The 18,356-nt window shown below is 42.0% G+C and overlaps 2 protein-coding genes across 3 annotated transcripts in view; both read left to right on the forward strand.

The window, feature by feature from the left end:
* The first annotated feature begins 3,033 nt into the window (after nucleotides 1-3,033).
* Nucleotides 3,034-5,570, forward strand: LOC105911666 (zinc finger protein ZIC 2-like). Its single transcript, XM_012840497.2, has 3 exons — nucleotides 3,034-4,248; nucleotides 4,550-4,713; nucleotides 4,826-5,570. Exons 1-3 carry the CDS (start codon nucleotides 3,327-3,329, stop codon nucleotides 5,015-5,017), a joined length of 1,278 nt encoding a protein of 425 aa, XP_012695951.2. The 5' UTR covers nucleotides 3,034-3,326; the 3' UTR covers nucleotides 5,018-5,570.
* Nucleotides 5,571-6,616: 1,046 nt separating this feature from the next.
* pcca (propionyl-CoA carboxylase subunit alpha) overlaps nucleotides 6,617-18,356 on the forward strand; it is a 40,726-nt gene continuing 28,986 nt past the window's right edge. For both annotated transcript variants that reach the window (XR_004162692.1, XM_012840738.2), the window contains exons 1-7: nucleotides 6,617-6,726; nucleotides 7,717-7,794; nucleotides 9,873-9,920; nucleotides 10,214-10,282; nucleotides 11,720-11,833; nucleotides 12,240-12,293; nucleotides 15,064-15,195. Coding sequence is in view for 1 of the 2 variants with exons in the window: in XM_012840738.2 (XP_012696192.2) it covers nucleotides 6,673-6,726; nucleotides 7,717-7,794; nucleotides 9,873-9,920; nucleotides 10,214-10,282; nucleotides 11,720-11,833; nucleotides 12,240-12,293; nucleotides 15,064-15,195 (549 nt within the window). In the remaining variant the exon portion in view is untranslated. The remainder of the gene's footprint in view (nucleotides 6,727-7,716; nucleotides 7,795-9,872; nucleotides 9,921-10,213; nucleotides 10,283-11,719; nucleotides 11,834-12,239; nucleotides 12,294-15,063; nucleotides 15,196-18,356) is intronic.

The raw sequence follows: 18,356 nt of genomic DNA on the forward strand, positions 1-18,356 counted from the left end.
TTTAACATTCATAACCCACATATGCAGTAGCTGACTCCTGGATGAAGCAAGCATAGCACTGAAGTCAGAGCTGATAGATCAGGGTCACATCAGTTTAGAGTGAACTGCTAGTCTATGTGGGAGGCAGAGGGCACTGACGGGCTGTGTTGTTATGGGTCATGCATGTGAAAAGAGCAGGTGGGATATGCTTGACTCTTTTTCAGTTGGGGAAGATGCAGCTGTTCCAAATACAGGCTGCTCGTCTTGTTCCATTTTATTTTGTTCTGTTTCTCTTTGGTATGTGTGAGTTTATGTGAAGAAGCTATGAGAGAGCCAAGCTTATCTACTTTTTTCGGTTGCCATGGCAGTGTCTTTCCAGGAGAGGTGAATCAGCAGCTTACAGTAGACCACTGAGGAAATTCCACAATAACAATGGGGCTGTCCTAGTTTATATACATGGTCATGTCAAAAGTATGCATGGTTAATAATACTGATGGACAAAATCTATAGGACTTGCATGTGTGTATGTGCATGTATGTTGAAAACTGCTGATTTTTGTGTATATTGTTTTATATTTCAAAACGTGCCTCTGAACCCACTTCTACACGTTGTCCCTTGAACTTTACCCTGCTTTGAAAAACTTTGGACAAATCCTGTGGAGGGTGCGCATTTGTGTGCTTCCACATATTAGCCTAACTGTTGGAGCTTTGGAACATAGGTAGTAGGGAATTTCCGATGTGAGCTCGAATCGTGCTGAGAGAAGTTTTATTCTTCAAAGTGTTAGGCTGAGGTTGACCGCCTCCGCAATATTCCTCCAAAAACATACCCTCGGTAAATAACGAACAAATGACCATATCTGTCAGACAATGCCTTCTGGCCATATGAAATTCTGCGGGGATTTCGTGTACTCCACTTTCCATTCTAATCACTATCATCATCACGGAAATGTTTTTATTTTTATCTTATCAATAAAAAGATAACATATTAAATGGGTGTTGTCTTTCTAACTAACTATGTTTCATTTTGATGCATTTAATGCACTTTTGTTTTTATTGGTTAACCCCAGCTGCAAAATGGCTTTGTAATAAATACAAGAAAAATCAAATAAAAGGAAAGATAAAAATAAAAACATAAAATATAGCATGGTCAGTGGAAGAATATTCAGCGAAATAATTGCACTGCTTTATCTTACTGTGGAACAATTTCACAATTGGTTTAGGTTTAGCATCTCTGACTTTTAACACTAAAAATGTTTATAAAGTTAACAGAAGGCACTGTAATTTCCATTGACTCACAAATTCAGAAACATTTACTGCTTAATTAATTTTAAGCCATGGTGACATGGTTTTAGGAATAAGGTAATAAACTGCAAAACCACTGCAGTCACAATTGTATGGGCTGGATTAACCTCTAACGTTTCCACACATTCTTGAGATCAGTGTTTTTCAGATGATGGATAGTGTAGCTGCAATATTGTGAGACTTGACGAAATGTGGCAGGATTTAGCATTTGATATTTCTTTTGCATTCTGCCTTCACCTACTGTTCCATAGTTGCATTAAATTACAATTTCCTGAATTACCTGTGTTTGGTCGAAAAAAATTCTCACACTGAAAGTTTAGCCTATACGTTTTTTTTCTGAACCCAGTTAAATTCAAGAAGCATTCTGGGTCTCTCTCACGTTTCTCTCTGATAAAGGGCCAAGAAATTCGCTCTTTCTAAGCAGTTGGTTTAAGAGCGATGATATGCATTGTCTTAACTAGGCTTTTTATTTCGAATTGTGTGCTACCAGTAGAGTTTATATATTGGCAAATATCCCTTGTAACGGGCTTCGCCGAAGAGGATTCCCTGACGTGATATATGTCAGATGCAGGTCTAGGCTTCCTTGTGACAAAGAGTTTTTAAATGGGCAACTGATGCTTTTTGTCAGAATTACATATGAGGACTTACGATGAACAATTGTCAAACACATTACAACTAAGAATTCACAACGTCTATTTTACTGTGCGTCATGAATTTTAGGAAGATTTTACGAGACGATTCTACTCGGAACGTTATCCCCTGTCGATAGACCATTGTTAACAGCACATCAGAGGTGTGAACAAAATCGGAAACACCTGAAATGTGCTAACAGTAATTAGGCTTATGCCTTAAAATCGAATTTGTGTGAATCAAAGCACATAAAGAAAACAAGTTATCTGGGGGAGAGTGTGGTAAACCTATGCCAAAACCTGATAGATGTTAGTGTACAACCAACATTTTTCTTTCACTGCAGAGGTTGAAGGCCTGTCCCATGTTGCTGAAGTGCAATCATCCTCCCATAAAGCACCTCCCAGCAACAAGTGAAGTATGAGAAAACGTATCTTTTAATTTATATTCATATCTCGATTGACATGTAAAGAGGAAAGAAATCGCAAGTCCTTTTTTCCTTTTCATTTTGGGTAGGCTATTCGTTTGTAAAATGGCCTAATTTATTTAAACGTTAACCCTGGAAATATGGTGTTCCATTTTAGAAGAGTTGGCTGTTTGTGTACACTAAATGTTTTTTGTGGTCGTGTTCAATTATTTAGCCTTTACTTTATTTCTGAAAACTATGTTCAGCAGCCACTTATTTAAAACTACAATTGTCCTTTTTAATAATACGAAAATGATTAGAGGGTTTACAGGCTACTTTTGAATGAAATCAACCTCAATAAAATAAGAATTATTTTGTGAACCAGACGTAGGCAGCCATATTGAACACCAGTCGGCTAATTTGCAAATTTGCAGACAAACATGCAGCTGTAAAATGTGCATCAAGAGCTAAGGCAATAAATAATAATAACTAACCCTGCGGCAATATTCTATCCCCGTAAAACCTATCCCTTGAGTGGCATGCATTTGGGCATTGATAATCATCAGAAGCACTCAGGCGATTGGACGAATAGGTTGGATTGGTGAAGTGCTGTAGCCAATGACATGCGGCTGCGGTTGTAAAGGGGGTGTGAAGCGCCCACACTTAAACGCCGCTGAAGACCCCAAGTGTTGTTACTTTGAGTAGAACTACTGAAGTGACAAGACTTTGTGGACTATCACTGGTTAAAATCATTGACAGCCTTTTTTCCAACCTTGGAAATCCAAATAATTGATATTTCAAGTTGATTATAGAACAATCTAAGCACAGGATTTTTTTTCTCTTTAAGTGTTCTTCAACTCAAGGCTTTTACAGATACATATTCGAATATGTTTTCTATGAGTCACTGTTAAAATCCGTTATTTCAGGTTGTTTTCGACATTGTGCATAGTGTTTCTACTCTGTGCGTCTGAAGTAATTTTTACGCGCCGTGGGATCGTAAAGTAATCGCGGTGATGTTACTGGATGCAGGCCACCAGCTCCCTAGTTTAGGAGTTGGCTCGTTTGCGAGGCATCACGAAAGCCAGGAGAGAGACTTGAGCTTCATGGAGTCGGCACACATGGGTGCGTTCAAGCTGAGCCACGACCATTCTCCGAACCAGAGTTCGGCGTTCGCCTCCCAGGCGCAAGGATACTCTGCTGCTGCGTTGGCTCACGCTGCATCCTACGCTAATTCCTCTTTCAGTTCTACGCGGGATTTCATCCTGCGGAGCCGAGGGTTTGGAGATTCCAACCCAAGCAGCGGCCAGCAGCATCCCATCTTCAACCCAGCAGCGGGCTCTCTCCATCACTCTCACGCAGAGAATCAGGGCCATTTACTTATCCCGGGGATCCATGATCAACACGGAGCACACCATGGCTCTCCAAACATGTTGAACGGACGGCTTGGATTGGGGGAAGTCTTCAGCCGTGCTGACCAGTACCACCAGGTGTCCAATCCTCGGGCCGATCACTACAACCAGTACGGGTCAATGGGACTGAACGTGAGCATGAATATGGCACCTCACCACCATCATCATCATCCGGGCGCATTCTTCCGTTATATGCGTCAAGGCATTAAACAAGAGCTCGTCTGTAAATGGATCGACCCAGACAAGCACACAGACCGCAAGAAATCTTGTGCTCAAACCTTCAGCAACATGCACGAGCTGGTTACGCACGTCTCCGTGGAGCACGTCGGCGGCCCGGAGCAGTGTAACCACGTGTGCTACTGGGACGACTGTCCGCGGGCTAGCAAGCCATTCAAGGCCAAATACAAACTGGTGAACCACATTCGCGTGCACACAGGGGAGAAGCCGTTCCCTTGCCCCTTCCCAGGCTGTGGCAAAGTATTTGCGCGATCAGAAAATCTGAAAATCCACAAACGCACACATACAGGTAATTTTTCTTTTTGGGTTGTTCATTTCTTTTATTTCTTGTCATTCTATCCAAATATGAAATGGCTAAACGTGTCAGGTTTTTCTGTGTGATTAGATTGACTCAATGGTTGATAGGCCTTGCTGGGCAACTTACGGCAGTGATCTAGAGTTTTGTCTGACTGTGGCACATTTGAGTGGTATTCAGCATGCAAATACAAATTAAGGTTATTAATACAAGTTATTCCTATACCTGCTTGTGTGTGTGTTTAGACATAACTAGTATATAACCAATGTTCTAATGATCCCCCTTGCACTTTCAGGAGAGAAGCCGTTCCAGTGTGAATTTGACGGCTGTGATCGCCGCTTTGCCAACAGCAGTGACCGCAAGAAGCACATGCACGTTCACACGTCTGACAAGCCATATTTGTGCAAACTGTGCGACAAATCCTACACTCACCCAAGCTCCCTGAGGAAACACATGAAGGTAAATATCTTGTTGAGATTCCAGAACTTACACGACAAAATACGTGTGGCTATATGATAATGGGGCTGTATGTAATGAAGGTCTGATTTCTAACTATTTATCTCCTCCTCAGGTCCATGAGTCTACGTCCTCAGCACCAGACGCATCCCCCAGAGAGAGCTCCGGTTACGACTCATCCACACCCTCAAGTTTAGTGTCCCCGTCCTCGGAGACGCAGGGCAACATGTCGCCCGATTCCGTTATCCTCAGTGGTGGCCACGGCAGCATGCCGTCCAATTTTAGCGAGTGGTATGTCCCAATCTGAAGCTGTTCGTTCTCCGCTGCAGGGCAACATTGAGATGGAACCAGAGGAATGTATTCTGGGCATAGACCAAATACTAACTAAGATGGATACGCCTGGTAGCTTGTCTTGAACTATGTTCTGCTAATGACCAGGGCCGGGTTTCCCCGATAACGGTGTCTCTTAGCATTTTACAAAGACTTGAACGGTTTAGACCTACCTTATTTAAGTTGTTTACTTTTCAACGCGTTTCCCAAACAATCTCCTATGAGAAAAACGTCCTAAGTGTACCTTAAGAAGCCTTTGGGAAACCCTGCCCAGCTTTATACAGCCAATCTCAGGTGGACATTTCATAGCTGTGCCTGTGTCTTAAGTATGTTTATAATTGATGTAATTCATATGAAGGATTGTGTGACCTGACCAAAGTGATAGAGTTTTATCTTGTGAATGTATATGTTTCGAATCATGATGGTTGAGCTGCAGATAAAATGCCGTGATACTGCAAAACTGTAAGAATAAATCATGTTATTCATTTTGTAATTTAATATGATACAGATTAAACCATATTTATAAAAGAGATGTTTCCTGACTGGTTTGTTGTTTTGAGGATAATAAGAGATCGTAGGCTGTTGGCCGACAAAGTTACAATAAACTCTTGAACTTTATTTCTCTGTCCCATCTAACTACGAAATTAAGTATACAATTACATTATTTATTTGTTTTTTGTGCAGATAGACTTTACACATTCATTTGACTTCTGCTACACACTGGTGTATTTTAGGTGAACTTGACCATGGAAAGAAATAGTACATTTTGTCCTTGGTTTAGCCTCTTTAGCTGGTAGGGTTTTTTCTAAAAACAACAAAAAAATCATCAAGATGTCTGGATATTCAAATAGATAAATCAGAATCAGATTTTAGAATCAGATACATCTATATTTTGTGGAGGATAAACGGGCTTCTCAGCTCTAAACAGCCTGAGATCTATTTTTCATTACTCTTGTCATATGCTCTTATCGAGCCCCAATTCGAACTTGATGCAACATCATAAAACATTACAGGCAAAATAAGTTGGTAAAAGCCTGCTGTAAACTAGACTCAACACTTTTTCATTGATATTATATTGCCAATTTGGGTTAAGCCTATCTGGCAATCTAGTCATATAAAAAGTACATCAAGCTTCAAGAAAAAAAAACAGCTGGAAACTGCACCTTTTAGGGCAAGCTGTTTCATCACTGGTTTTATGAAGGTTAGATGTGCAGGGATACTGACTTACTACCTTAGGCTACTAACCAAATAGGCTACTTGTAAATAATAAATACAAAAACTACAATTAAGCCAACCATACTTGGGTGGGCCTACACCTTCCATTATGACAGCAGTTTTATTTGAAGGTGAATTAGACATATTTAATCTACACATTCAAACCAACAGTGATGGTCCTATTCATCAGGGTTTGCAGTTTATAATATTAGATTTCAATTAGGCCCATCTGTTTGCGCATGGTTCTCCTTCAATGGGGCAGATGCGCTTGCAGATACCGGCGCATCTTAAAATTGTCTGTACCTCTCTCACCCGACGCACAAAACGCGTAGCTGTGATTGGAGGGCCGAGCATACTCCCCTTCTTCTGCAAAAAACGTGTCTACGCAAGCGCCGTAGCCTCCACGCTCCGACCGTCATGGCAGCCTACAGAGTAACACCAGCTTGGCTAAGAGTGATACGTGCTGTGAAGGTGAGCAGTGCATTGAAATGACTGTAAGAGAGAATGCCGTTTGACTCAAAACAGCACGATACTGCACATGTCTTGTGGGCTCAGGTGTTATTCCGAAAGAGTTAAAAGTTACTCACTCAGCGCAGACAATTCATAACTGGTAGCTCAGATAGCCAAGCTACGTTAGCTAGGCAACACTAACATTACACTAGGGAGATGAAACAACTGGTTAAGTGTCCTTCGGTGATTTGTGCCGTGTGTCGCCTTGTACGACATTTATGAGACTGTCCTCTGACCAACCAGTAAAGTAGACAGTTATTATCTCTTTCTCAGCATAGTTTATATAAACGTGTTCTTGTCAATGTCAAAGTACAGATAATCGGTTGTCGAGACAGCCCACAGCTTTGAAGCTAACCTCTATCGCTACACAGAAGTTTCCCATTGATAGCATAGCATAGTGATAGTGATAGTGATAGCAAGTGTGTGGACGCCTAATATTAATGTTTTTACTAAATTGCTGGAAATATGTTTGTAATTGCTCCATTCATAACAAATGAGAATGTACTCCTTTCTAATGTGCGCTGTAATCTCACGCGTCATTTGCCTTAATTGTTACCAAAGTAGCGTTTTGTTTGCTGGACGTTCCTGATAAATGTCATGAAATGATAACAAAGTAATTATAACTAATCTGCATATTCATATCACTTTTTAAACCACATAATTAGATGAAGGCGCAGCATGATAGAAATATGTGGGAAAATATCCCTCTCAAAACACACTGCATATAACTATATATCCTTACATGACCTCACTGAAAAGTATGCAGTTTGTAGATTGAGAATAGTGCAATAAAGTGAATTTGTTTATTGCGTGACATCCGTGTTCATTTCATAATGATAGTTCACGTAAATTCGGTTCAAGTTCATCCAAACTTCATGCTAAGTAAACACATGATTGTATTTCCACTGTTGCTGGTTTCTACGGTGTTATTCATTTCTGTTGTGGTTTTAGCATGCATCTCTCCATTCGCGATGCTGTGTTCTTCTCAGTCGGGCTGAGTACTCCACGGCCTATGACTACAATGAGAAGGTAAGGTCAAACAAGTGCTTCTGTTTATGAGTTCTTATAACTTGCTTTACCGACACAGCTTTCTCTCAGTCATGAGCTGTCATAGTGCCTCAATTTGTTTTTCAAATCACAATCAGATTTATTGGCCAAGTATATTAACACACACAAGGAATCTGGTTCCGGCTGTTGTAACAAGCAATACATACAATATACAGACATTGTTAATATTATTTACAGACAATATACAAGTAACATACAGATTTTTATAAAAGACAAACAACATATGTAAGGTGTAAGTGTGCGTGGTAGTGCGAACAGCAATAATGAAATGAAATTGTGATGTTTGAATGTTTGCACAATACAGTATTTATAGATGTGAAGCAGGGTCTAGCTATGGTTCTTGAGGAGTGCAAGTTCTGCTCTGAACCAGACAGTGATGGAAGTCCACTGTCATCTCCACAGTCTTGAGTGTGTTCCGTTACAGGTTGTTCTGACTGCATCAGAGCGCCAGCCGTTCAACCTACTGCTGATATGCAAACTTGTTGCCATCTTGGATGAGTCTGATGACTGTAGTTTCGTATGCAAAGTTCAGGAGTTTAACAGCTGAGTCCTTGGAGGTGCAGTCGTTGGTGTAGAGAGAAGAGCAGTTAGGCAGGGACATATCCCTGGGGAACCCCAGTACTGGAAAGAGCTGTCCATTACATTAATATAACATTTGACCATACTTGTAATATTGAGTATGTGTCATATAGGCTATGCATGTTACCATTTGTGTGCATTTAAAACGGACTATTTTAGGCGCAGCTCTCTGTCCCTCCCTTGCACACACACCACCTTTAACCTGTTAAAGGATAAGTAATTCACTTAGCTGTGGCAGATCTGTGTGCTCAAACCATGTTTTGCTGATGCTGACGCATACATGATTTATGGGATTTGATCATCTCATAGTGCCATTGTGGTAATTATGCTGTTCAGTTGTAGGCTGTTACTTATTGGTGAACCAGTGCAAGAAATGGCTACAGCTTCAAAACAACCTACCTAGCAACAGCAAACTAGCCATTTCTGTGGTCCATCTCATCTCAAAATGGTTGAAAAATGTGTGTAAATGTGTATATCAGTAAAACTATTTTGTGACTCCCCCCAAAAAATGCCCTGCCACATAAAGCAGTATCTTAAGAAATATAACCCACTGACCTACACTGCTTTCATGGTTGCAAGTAGGGATGCACCGATTGATTGGACATTGGTCATTATCGCCTGATATTCATGCTAAATAATTTGAGCGGTGCTCTTTATAAAGGCCAATCAGAAGAGCTGATCAGATGCCGCTTTTCTTTGTGCGTGGCAAAAAAAAGTTACCTAAAAATGGCTTTATCTATCTGGGAGTTCTTCAATGTGTCTGAAAAAGACAATAAAACCGCTATATGCAATATGTGTGAAGCAGAAATCTCTCGTGGTGAAACGCAACAATCAATTTCATATTTTGAACCTAGACATTTGAGAACGCCTTTGCACAGCGATGAATATTGTAGATGAGTAAAGGGATGGGCTGACTTCCAAAAACATGGAGATGTTTATATCTATAAAGAAAAACTTGCCCGCGATGCCTAAGAAGTAGGCCTAGTTAAAGAATGGTAGCCACGGCAGGTCGTAAAAGCATGTAAATGTTGAGGAGTTCGTTATACAGTGGGCTTATTTAGTTAAAGCAAAGTGATCCAATTAGGCCACCTCTGGTTTGCTGTGTCAGTCACTGATTCAGATATGATGCCCTCTGTCAGATGTGTTATACTGACTTAAGAAAAAGACTTAAGAAAATCCTTCCCTGACAATTCCTGTGTCTTACTGTGGCACTTAAGCAACAATCATATTTTTAGCCCAGTTCCTTCATTTGTAATTGCAGCTATTGTCTGTTAAGTGACTTTTAAGGAAGAGATTGTGTGGCGTCAGGTCATTGTTGCGCTGAGCCAGTGAAAGCGTTGTGTGTATGTTCACAGACACAAGCACACAGAGCACATCCCAAACAAAGCCCCTCACCTGTTGACAAAACACAATTCTAACGCACCTTTTCTGTTTGCTGTTTCCCCATTTCCTTTGCCCAGACCTTTGATAAGATCCTCATTGCAAACAGAGGGGAGATCGCCTGCAGGGTAAGTGTGTGGGACCATGTCCTCACTTCAGGCTGAATGTGTGTATGTAGGTGGAACTAAATAGGCCAGATACTGACCAAATGAGCTAATGTACTGATGTGTTGCATGTTTTTGGAATAATGAAATGATGGTATCTCCATGTAAAGAAAAAATATGAATAGCTGTTCCATAAATGCATGATTCAGTTTGAAATGATAAATGGTCTAGGTACAGATCCTTTGAGTACATTATCATCATGTGGTGTTTTGTCAGGGCACATGATGGCATAGTGAACGGCTGTGTGTTCTGTTCAGGTGATGAAGACCTGTAAACTGATGGGCATTAAGACGGTGGCGGTACACAGCGACGTGGACTCTAGCGCGGTGAGCCTTATTCACCTATTAATGGAGTTGCCATTCCTTTTTTTTTTCTTTGTTCTTATTTTCTCTCTATGCCCCATGTCTCTTATCCCCCCACCCCTACCCCTTCCTCCCCCATCCCTTTCTCTGCAGGGGGGTTGTGGTTCAGGGGGGCGGGTGGATGGATGGGGAGGGTTAGGTAGAAAGCCCTGCTGTGCTTGGTCCTGGCCAGGATGGGCATGGAAAGATGGGGGAGGGAGGAGAGGGGGTAGTCTGCCCTCTGTCTACCCCCGCAACCAATCACTTCATTCTCTTAATTATTTTCTTACCCCCAAAGCTTATGATTATGCTGTTCATCTTCCCAAGTCATGTTTACATGTATATTTAAAACGTCCTTTTAATTTGTACCTGAATAAACCCAACAGGTCATTGGTAGTTGCTTGATGTTCACAGCACCCTATGAGCCTGCATTGCCGATACGCAGTAATACTGTATACCTCTGATAGATTTATAATCGATAAATATATTACATGGACAATATCTATTGATGAATGTCTTATTGACATGCTGGTCTAGATGTAGTGGATTCTCCCCTGGCTTTGTGTAGTTTAGTGGCAAGAGACCAATAAAGCTCTGTCAGACTGTCACCACCAGCAGACTGACAGATGACAGAGTTTTATTGGTCTCTTGCGACAAATGGTGTGAAGAGCTGGAGTAGTGCTCTTGACAGTGGAGCCCCCATAATTGTTTTAAAAGCTCTCCTAAAAACGCTTAGCTGCATAGGTAGACAATGTGTCTGTGGTGTTTGCATTTTGGGAATGTGTCACTTGGTTGCAAGATTGAGCTATAATCTCCAGGTTGGTGGTGCCTACGAACAGAATGTTTTTAGGTGTAAATTGTCCATTTTTTGCTCCTTCAAAATTGCAGATACTGTTATTCCATCAGAGTGAATTGTAATCTACACCATTTATTGATATTGTGGAAAGCCCTTTTTGCTACATGATGGAGCATTGGGTGGTCTCCATGTTGGTGTGGACCGTGATGGGCCCCATTAAAAGTGTGTTAAGAAAGCTATGTGTCTCTTGACACGTATGTGACATTGATTATCCTTAAATGCCACAGCCTTCCCCCTATGCTCATACACACACACACACACACACACACCTCATGTGGATCCAGTTGGCGACTATAACACCTCCACAGAGTGCCGTCCCGTACCTAATTAAGTGGTCTGTCAACACATTTGTGTTTGTGAGTGTGAGCGTCTGTCTGTGAGAGAGAGTAGGGGAGGGTTTGTGTGTGTATGCTGAACATTGTAACCTCGTCCTAATAAGCAAAGTAAAGAAGCACATTGGAGCCCAAACAGTATTAACATACAATATCCCTCCTGTTGTTTGAAAGTCCTGTTCTTGCTTCTCTGATCTGATTGACGGGCCATGTGACCTATCCCAACTCCTCCAGGTGCATGTGAAGATGGCCGACGAGGCAGTGTGCGTTGGCCCCGCCCCCACCAGCAAGAGTTACCTCAACATGGACGCCATCATGGACGCCGTCAGACGGACCGGAGCGCAGGCTGTGAGTCAGAGAGAGCATTGAAGGGATTTTGTGCACCAGGCCAAGGGGGGTGTTTTGAGTCCCGACCACATAATGATATAAGGAATAGCTAGTTGTCATAGTCTTTTGGGTCCTAATAAAACTGCAATGCTGTGTTAGTGCTGTGTGACAAAATGCATTCAATCCCATTCTCACCTATTCTATCCCACTATATCAATAATGTATCAGTAGCGAGATGCTAATAAAAACATGAGACAAGAAAGACATACTGAGAGATTTGGGTACATAAGGAGGAATATGTTTGTGTGTGTGTTTATGAGAGTGGAGGTGAAAACTAACGGTGTCTGATGGATAGGCTAATAGATATTTTAGAATGTTTGTCTCGTCTGAGCTCAAGGGGTTTTTGTGTTGTGTGTTTTCTCTAAAGGTTCACCCAGGATATGGATTTCTGTCTGAAAATAAAGAGTTTGCTAGGAGGCTGGTAAGCTCAACAACATTGTATTGAATTATTAAGAATGATTGTTGGTTTGTGTCGGTTGAGTGTCCCTCAAAATGAACACACACACACACACACACACACATACATACACATATACACACACACACACACACACACATACATATATACACACACACATATACGCACACACAGAGCTGAGGAGATGGTGGTACTGGTGAAGTGAAATATTTTATTTACTTCTATGCTTAGAAATCATTGTGGAATGATCTCACTCCACTCACCCATGATAGACCAACTTGTTTGTAGTGGCCGCCATGCAAGGATAGCTGTCATTCCTGACATATCGGGACCAACATCCGTCCTGGCCTGTCCAAGATTGGCCCATAAAATGCTATGTTAATTTAGGCCTGCTCCAAATTCATTCTGATGGCATTTGGTCATGTAAAGACACAAATAAAGACAGATAAACACACCTTTAATTCCCTTCAGCCATCCAGGCCGCACTATGTAGTTCTGTGCTCCGTGATGGCACATCATGAAAAATGTAAGAAAAGCTTTCCTGCCCAACTACATCACCAAAAGACACCATTTTACATGCTAGCAATTTTTTATCGGTGACAACTGTGCAGCGTTTGCGAGGTAGTTGGCCCCCTGATTTTAGCCTATAACTCCGTACTGCTGCTTTAAGGTAGTTAGTCACCTGGTTTTAGCCCATAACTCCGTACTGCTGCTTTAAGGTAGTTGGCCCCCTGGTTTTAGCCCATAACTCCGTACTGCTGCTTTAAGTGAAGGATAGTGTTTCGTTTAGGTATCAGCATTTCCTATTATTAAGATGTGAGAATTATGTCTCACTTAACAAAGGTTATAACCATATCTCATTTAAGTATTCATTTTTAATCCATTCATTTTCTTGCTATCCTCTATCCTCCCCTTCCCCCTCCCCCTTCCCCAAACACACACTTGTGCAGCTGAGGGGGCTGTCCTCTGCCTTCTCTGTGTTTGTGTGTGTGTGGGTGTGGAAATGAAGATGTCATTACATTAGCAGCTGAATTGTGAGCCCTCTGCCCCCTCCTCCGGGGGCTGAATGAGAGGTGAATTGCCCACCCCCTCCTCCTGCCCCCCCGACAGTTAGTACAGTTTTATGCAGCGCAAACGAGCCGCATGGCCCAGGGGCTCGTTGAAGGGTCCTCAGAAAGAGATCTGTGGGGCTTAAGCCCCCAATGGCCTTTTTAGCATCTTAAAGGACTCAGAGGATGAATGGGAATTGAATTGGAGGAGATGGTGGTTGTGTGTGTGTGTGTGTGTGTGTGTGTGTGTGTGTGTGTGTGTGTGTGTGTGTGTGTGTGTGTGTGTGTGTGTGTGTGTGTGTGTGTGTGTGTGTGTGTGTGTGTGTGTGTGTGTGTGTGTGTGTGTGTGTGTGTGGGGGGGGATAGTGCTTCCTTACAGCCATTCTATTTGAAAATATTGCAGTTTTTTTTAGCTCTCCACGCAGTGCCGCTCTCCACATACACACATAACACACACACACATACCCGCTCACTACACAAACTATTTACACATCTTCACTGATCTGGTCTCACTTGACTTTTGGGCCACTCACACGCTTTTATTGTTGAAGGTGATGACTTGTTTACACTCACACACTGACACTGTTTCTCTCTCTTTCACACACACACACACACTGTGAGTGTGATGCTGAGAAGACGATTTTATTGGATTTAATTTGAGAAATTTCACGGCTCCTTATGGAGTGATTTTTCTGTCACCCTGTGGATGTGTATCAGACCTGGTGACAAGAACACCACAAACTTGCTCACACTCACCCACACGACATATATACTCAGAGGCGTCTCATTCTACAAACATTTGGACAGACGTTTGCACATACACACTGACACTAGGGTGAACAAAAATGTGGCTTTTTGGTATGGATTAAGGACAAAGTTCTTCTTCTTAAGATATTTGTGTAGTTTAAACCACCATGAACACGAGCAGAGGAGAAGCCTGTGTTATTCCTCTTCAATAGAGAGAAAGTTAAGTTATGACTGACATAATTGTCAGAAGTTTGCTTTGGCCAATTTTTAACCAGATAACAATCAGACAAATATCAATTTATTCAGCGTGGTTACTGTTTCCTCCTAATTATCTACTACAATCAAAATGTTTGTATGCCATTAAATTGAGTCCCCATTCACTGTAATGACATTTAGTGAGGAGTCATGCAGCTAAATTTCCATTCTAATTAAAGGGCCTTCTCTAAGGATGCGCAAGGCCTCGGGCTCAGGAAATAAGTCCCACCTGATGCTCGGGTCCAACAAAGAGATGGGGAGAAAGAGAGGGATCACACTTTCCCGTCCTTTCTCATGGCGTCGTTCAGGCTCTGCGTATCTGCAGGCCGTGCCCGAGGGTGCCCATCTATACCCTGGTGTGAATACCCCCAGGGGCCTGACTGGCCTGAGTCATCTCATGGGAGAATTCCCCCGTGCCCGATCACTCCCAACGGGAGGGAATGCCTTTATATTAACACAGCTTGTTAAACCTAGAAGGCTGTGTGAACGGGTCAGATAGATGTAAAAACTGATGTTATGTCAGTTCTGTTTAATAAAAGGGAGTTTTATGGAATCCAAAGAGTTTGTGCAGTAGAGTGAATTTGGTTGAAGTATCCACTGTGTTTTATTTACACTAACCTAGCTGTTGATGTTGGAAAAGCATATATTGCAGAAGCTGGAAGTTGTCAATGGATGTACCTGAATAACCTAGGTGATTCTGCTTGTCTGTTCTTTCTCTGCAGGCGGCCGAGGGGGTGACCTTCATTGGGCCTGACACAGACGCCATTCAAGCCATGGGCGACAAGATCGAGAGCAAGCTCATCGCCAAGGCAGCCAATGTCAACACCATCCCTGGATTTGATGGAGTTGTCAAGGTGACCAGACAATCATAATATCAAAAATCACTTCATACATGCCATGTTCTTCTATGTTGCCTCACATCTTCTTATATCGGTGACTTCTACTGCCCAACACCTCTAGTGCATTGCAGTCAGGTCATCCCAGTCATAGACAGACGAAAAGAATGATTAAGATAGGATGGATAAATAACGGCATTAATGAATCCTGTAGATGCACATGCTGTTAGCATACCAATAAGTAGGTAAAGAAGTCCAGTTGTGCAGGTCACAATCAGAGGCAGTGGGCAAACAGTATGTAAGGAAAGGATAATAGATGGGGAATAAATACTTAATAGTGCTTTTTTTTCATCATTCATTGATTCATTTATTCATTAATTTATACATGAAAGCAGAGAGGTAGAGAAATAGGGCCAGAGAGAGAGAGTTTTTTTTTTTCTCCAAAAACTGATCTCAATCTGCTCTTCCCTAACCAAAACAAGCTGATGGAACTGCCACAGGGCTCGACCATCAGCACCTCTCCCCCTCTCTCTCCCTGCTGCTGGAGTGGGCTTTAATTGTCCCACGTTTGGCCGTTTTAACACTTCCTGCATTGATGGGCCTCATAAAAATGAAGAGGGGGGGACTTGTGGGGACTCTGAAAAGGCCGGCCGTTGGGCCGCGTTTGCATCTGAGAGGAACAGTTATTGGGGAGGGTGGGGGTGATGGGACTGCCATCGCCATCTTGGGCTCTGCTGATGTTATCTGTCATCTCTCACACTGGTGTGAAACAGACCCCGGGACTGCAAAAGCAAACCACAGCCTTGTTGTGTGTCTGTGTGTGTGTGTTGTGTGTATGTGTGTGTGAGTGATAGAGGAGATGTTTAAGGTTACCATGGTGATGGATGTGTTAACAGTAGTAGGTTAACTAAAAGTAATATGTAGCGAACGAGACGAGATGGCACAGACGTAATTAAACACTAACGATTGTGTATCATTCTCAAAACCCTAAAACAGCTTTCACAGCATGTAGCTAACATTTATCAGTGCTAACAGTGTGGTGGGCGTTTGTAAGGCAAGTATATGGTTTCAGCTAGAGTGCAAGATTATTTAAAGCAGCAGTAGCTAAAACTAGACTAAAATACTTTGTTACTGATAAATTGCCCCTGAATCTTAGTCAACTAAAACTTGACTTAAAAAAGCACTGCACAGGCACTCTGAGTGTTTCTACCTTTTCTTATCATAATTTTACAAGGCAAATTGAGGAAACTGTCAGCTAGATAACTAGCTATCATTTCATGCAAATAGAACTCTGCTATTTAAACTGTTTCAGGTTATCTAAAAGTTTCCTTAGTTAGCTAGCTACTTGACTAGCAAAGCAATTAGGCAACCATAGCAACCCGGCAACATCGTTTGCTGCAGAGTCTGAAGCAAAATTAATATTTAAAAATCAGCTCACCAATAAAAGGGTTCATATCATCCAAACCACTTGTGGATGATATTAAATGAACTCTCATAGCCATTAAACTATCCTGAGAGAAATAATGGAACATCAATGTTGCAAGGGTTTACCCTGATATCAATCTAGTGAATGAAGGGGGGCAACTCCCTTCTCGAAGACAGGAATCTTGTTGCTTGCATTCCCACTCAAACCTGGCAGAAGATCGTTGTTAATGTCACTAGGTCATCAGATAGATTGACGGACTTTGCCTTATTCTTGACACTGGCTTCCTTTCCCACACAGCACCAATATGTCACAATAGTAACAAATAAACGCGTTTCGATGTGAGTGGGAATTGGATATTGGTTTCAGTACCTGTATTCAGTACTCTCACACATACTTCACTTTTCATCAATCTGAATGTCTTTGTCAACCTTAGTTATGGACAGGGAATCCATCTCTCCAACAGTAAAGCATTCGTGTGTAGTTTTTGAAGTAGGTAGAAGTGGTCACCTTTCAAAGATGATATGAAAATGTAGACGTAGATATTCATGAAGAGTCTCATTCATGTCTGGATGTTGGATCCCTGAAGGTTACTGTGTAAGAAAGAAACCGATGAGTTGGCTGAATTGTTCTTCACTTTGTTTGTGCTTCGCATTGCTTCCTCATTCATTATCTTAACATTTGGGATTTTAATTGTCCCAATCCGTCATTGTAGAGAAATTCCTCAGAGGTGTTCCTTGATATCCTGCTGCTATCACATGCTGGAGGCGATCAGCTGTGGCCATGGGGGGACACACTTTTAGAAACCCCAGCCATCTCAGCCCACTGATGTTATCACTGATGTCACACGTACACACAAGACAGGGCTGGCAAAGAAAGCCCCACAGTCGTCTCTCTCACAGAACGTTTTTATATAGATTGCTACAGGGTTGTTTTTACAAGCTCTGAAGCAATTACATATAGCGCATGAGTTCTACAACTTGTTAGTGGGTAGGAGATAGATGCATTAATCCATGTGCATTCTCAGTGGAGGATGCTGCCATCCAGTAACTTTATGTATCACTGAGTTCATAGGAATCACTGTGCAGAACACTGAGATATAGAGCTTTAGTTCCTTAAGGTCTGACATGCCTTTTTCATGTCATGCTTTTTCATGTCATGCTGATTTAAATCAACCAATCAAATAAGCATCCGCTTGTCCAAGTGACATTTTGAGTATTCTGTGGCCTGGAATGATGCACATATGATAACGACATACGGCACTGCTCTTCACACACGTTGAGAGTCATTAACTTTGTCTGGGACGACACCCCGCCATCCGCCGCTATCTCAGCCGGTGGGGTGATATCTCTCACACACACACACGAGAGGCGGCCCTGACACCCCGCAGCTGCAAAAGCAAACTCAACTCTGATGTGTGAAAGCGGGGAGAGATGTTTTTGTTGTCTTGGTTGACGCCTTTTCAGTTATCAAGATGGGAGAGACAACTATTGAAGGGTGTGTCATTTGAACTGGTAAAGCATAATGTATATGTTCTTGTAACTCTTCGCTGTTTTTATCCTAGCATTTCTTAGTTTGTTAGTCCTTATAAATGGGATATGATTGATAATTTACATCACCAGGACAAACTCTGACCCCTGTTGGCCACCTGGCTGAACTGCAGTATTATTATAAACAGTCAATGGCATGAGATGAGAGACTGCAGTATCAGATTAAATCTGATTTTGAATGGGACTAATGTTGATGACGTGTATGC

This window comes from Clupea harengus, chromosome 21 (genome assembly GCF_900700415.2).
Source record: "Clupea harengus chromosome 21, Ch_v2.0.2, whole genome shotgun sequence".
Lineage (NCBI taxonomy): Eukaryota > Metazoa > Chordata > Actinopteri > Clupeiformes > Clupeidae > Clupea > Clupea harengus.

Coding starts and splice junctions, on each gene's coding strand:
- LOC105911666 (XM_012840497.2), top strand. CDS start 3,327: ATGTTACTGGATGCAGGCCACCAGCTCCCTAGTTTAGGAGTTGGCTCG. Junction 4,249..4,549: donor CCACAAACGCACACATACAG/GTAATTTTTCTT, acceptor TTGCACTTTCAG/GAGAGAAGCCGTTCCAGTGT. Junction 4,714..4,825: donor CCCTGAGGAAACACATGAAG/GTAAATATCTTG, acceptor TCTCCTCCTCAG/GTCCATGAGTCTACGTCCTC.